Raw genomic sequence first — 2500 nt, forward strand, 5'->3', positions numbered from 1 at the left:
GTCGGTTGATTTCCCGTTTCACACCGGTTAGGTTGCTATGAAGGGAAGATGAGGGGAGAGAACACATCACCACCATACATACATGGGCATCTTCCAATGATAATGTCTAAATTTAGCCCGTGGTCATAATACGGCTTTTTCACATGGCGGCTATTTTGATTCCCGTGGGACTCAAAACTTTTGTTTTGGACCCACTGGCGCGAGATTTTTAAACCAATCACCAACTGTAGCAATTGCAATCGCGTAATTACTGTCGACAAGCACATACCTAGACAGGCAGCTAATGATCTCTTCACATCGACTTTTTATTTGCTTTAATTTTTTTTTTCTTAATTTTCAGAAACGCCAATTTGCAAACTTATCACAGTTCTCTCTCCGTTGTCTGGTTTGTGACACACCGCTGACAGGACAGCAAGCAGCGCAGGCCCATGCAGTTTCCACTGGTCACATAAACTTTGGAGAGGTGTGATGATGCTTGATGAACGGAACCCTTTGTTGGAAGCTGTTGCTCATTGCCTTGGCTGCCGGCAGACTCCGTGTGAAAGCCGCTTCAGATTAACGCGGAAATGTTGTGTCAATGAACACGAACTAGAGAGGCGAGTTTAAAATATTCCCATCGGGCGAATAACTTTATTGCTCGTGCCATAGGTTCGATGACAGACGATTGCCCACCATGTATTTGCAATATATGTTGTCAAACGTTTTGTTAGTGGAGTACTTACGCGATCTTTTTACCGAGTTTGCTTTTCTCGCGTCTGCGTCTGCGTGCATGTATCATGTACGAAAAGCGAGGGTGCGCGTAGACTATGGATATTTGAGATTACTCACAATTGTAAAGAGAATTCCTTCATCTCGGAATTTTACAATTAAAAGAACTGAGAGCCTTTATATTGAAAGATGTAAATTTTCAAGGTAGATGTTTTATTTTCAAATTTATTTATTATTATTCTGTACTTGTTTATAGCATCGAGGAATAAACTCTTTTGTTGTGTAAACGGGAGGCTGTAGTTATGCTTGAGCAAACGTTAAAATCACTACGCATCGTACTTGAAGACTAATTAGAGATAGCGTCGAAACCGTTTGAGGTTCACTTTCAAGGGGCCTAGTCCTGTTTCATTGGAGCTTTTAATCTTAGTTAATGCATGGAGATGGTTATAAAACTGACAAGTTCCTTTGTTTCATATTTTTTTGTCCGTATTTTTGGCACAAAACACGCCTTTTTTTCCAGAAGATAAATTATACGCAACTAATTTGCAAACAAGTGCGAAACGAAAACAAAAGATTGTGCAGGGTCACGGTCGATTGCGACAACAATGTTTTCGTCCTATGCAGTGCCCCGATAAGAATTTGACGACAATAGTGCAAGCAAAATTTGGGAGGCAAACAAAGTGCATTATGGGGAATTCGAAAATGGAGAATACTTTGATAGACAGGACTTAAAATGGACTAGAATCCTTACTCATCCAGCGTGCATTAAGTATCCCCCAAACTTTTCAGGTAGGGAAAAGCGAATGCTGGTGTGGTTGTAAACGTAACTGAAAATTAATCACAAAGATTCCCTTTCCCATTTGTGAAAGACCGACAAATATCAGCTCTCTTGAATAAGCGGATGACGGTTGTAAAGAGCTTAGCTTTGATTGAAAAGTGTGCAAAGGGCCTATATACATTAATTAGTTTTTCAATGACTACTAGCCTGGCATGCTTAAGACAAAACAAAATGACAACCTCATGTTAAGATATGGGTTCTGTAACGGCGCGCAACGGGTAACGGTCAATACTGAAAACCGCTAGTCCGTGAGCCAGTGCGAGGTTTTAATTAACAAACAGATAAAATCCGTTTAAAATAGGGTTCGGAAATATTATGAAAAACTTGAAGCTGTTCTTTGGGCTTGTTTTACTCTCGCAAATTGGACGTTTACATAAAACAGGTGAGTTGCAGCCATGAGTGGCATCTCTGTTGGTAATATACAGTATGAAGTTATGTATATTACTTTTCAGCAAAAAGCGCAAACTCGTAAATGGTTGCTCTTGTATTTCTAAAAACGTTTCCATGCTCTTAAAATAGCATTGTTGATGTAGTGAACATATCTTTTAAAGTTATCGTTTATTTTATTTGAAGAGACAAAGATAGTAAACCATTGTTGAGCAACGGCAACATGAGATCTGAGAACTCCGCCGATAGCTAACAACGGTGGCAGGTGACCGTTATTCGGCAGTTACTTCCCTGAAGGTCTTAATAACATGAATTTTTTTAAACTTTCCCAAGTCTGTTATTTATTTATTCTTTGGTCAAAGTTGAGTGCACACAGACAAAACGTTGATTTAAATTAGAATTGTAAAATAACGTAACTGTCGTTCTTACCGTTGTAGTTTTTAAATAACTGATCATTTTAAAACTACAATATTTTCAGAGGCAAGAGATGCTTTCCCCCAAAAATCTCGCGCCGAGCAGAAGCGAAATGCCTTGCGAGATCGTGATTGGCTGTGGCCCGCCAAATAT

The 2500-nt window shown here is 39.4% G+C and overlaps 2 protein-coding genes across 2 annotated transcripts in view; both read left to right on the plus strand.

Moving 5' to 3' along the window:
• The window catches only part of LOC138014339 (ubiquitin thioesterase OTU1-like), a 13232-nt gene extending 12237 nt beyond the window's left edge, over positions 1–995 (plus strand). The window contains exon 8 of the mRNA XM_068861399.1: positions 341–995. Within this exon, the coding sequence (XP_068717500.1) occupies positions 341–469 (129 nt within the window). The 3' untranslated portion in view covers positions 470–995. The remainder of the gene's footprint in view (positions 1–340) is intronic.
• Positions 996–1779: 784 nt separating this feature from the next.
• Positions 1780–2500, plus strand: part of LOC138014334 (low choriolytic enzyme-like) — a 13596-nt gene continuing 12875 nt past the window's right edge. Inside the window, exons 1-2 of the mRNA XM_068861392.1 lie at positions 1780–1928; positions 2412–2500. The exon at positions 2412–2500 is cut by the window's right edge and continues 73 nt beyond it. Coding sequence (XP_068717493.1) covers positions 1862–1928; positions 2412–2500 — 156 coding nt within the window. The 5' untranslated portion in view covers positions 1780–1861. The remainder of the gene's footprint in view (positions 1929–2411) is intronic.

The sequence above is a fragment of the Montipora capricornis genome, chromosome 8 (genome assembly GCF_036669925.1).
Source record: "Montipora capricornis isolate CH-2021 chromosome 8, ASM3666992v2, whole genome shotgun sequence".
In the NCBI taxonomy this organism is placed as follows: domain Eukaryota; kingdom Metazoa; phylum Cnidaria; class Anthozoa; order Scleractinia; family Acroporidae; genus Montipora; species Montipora capricornis.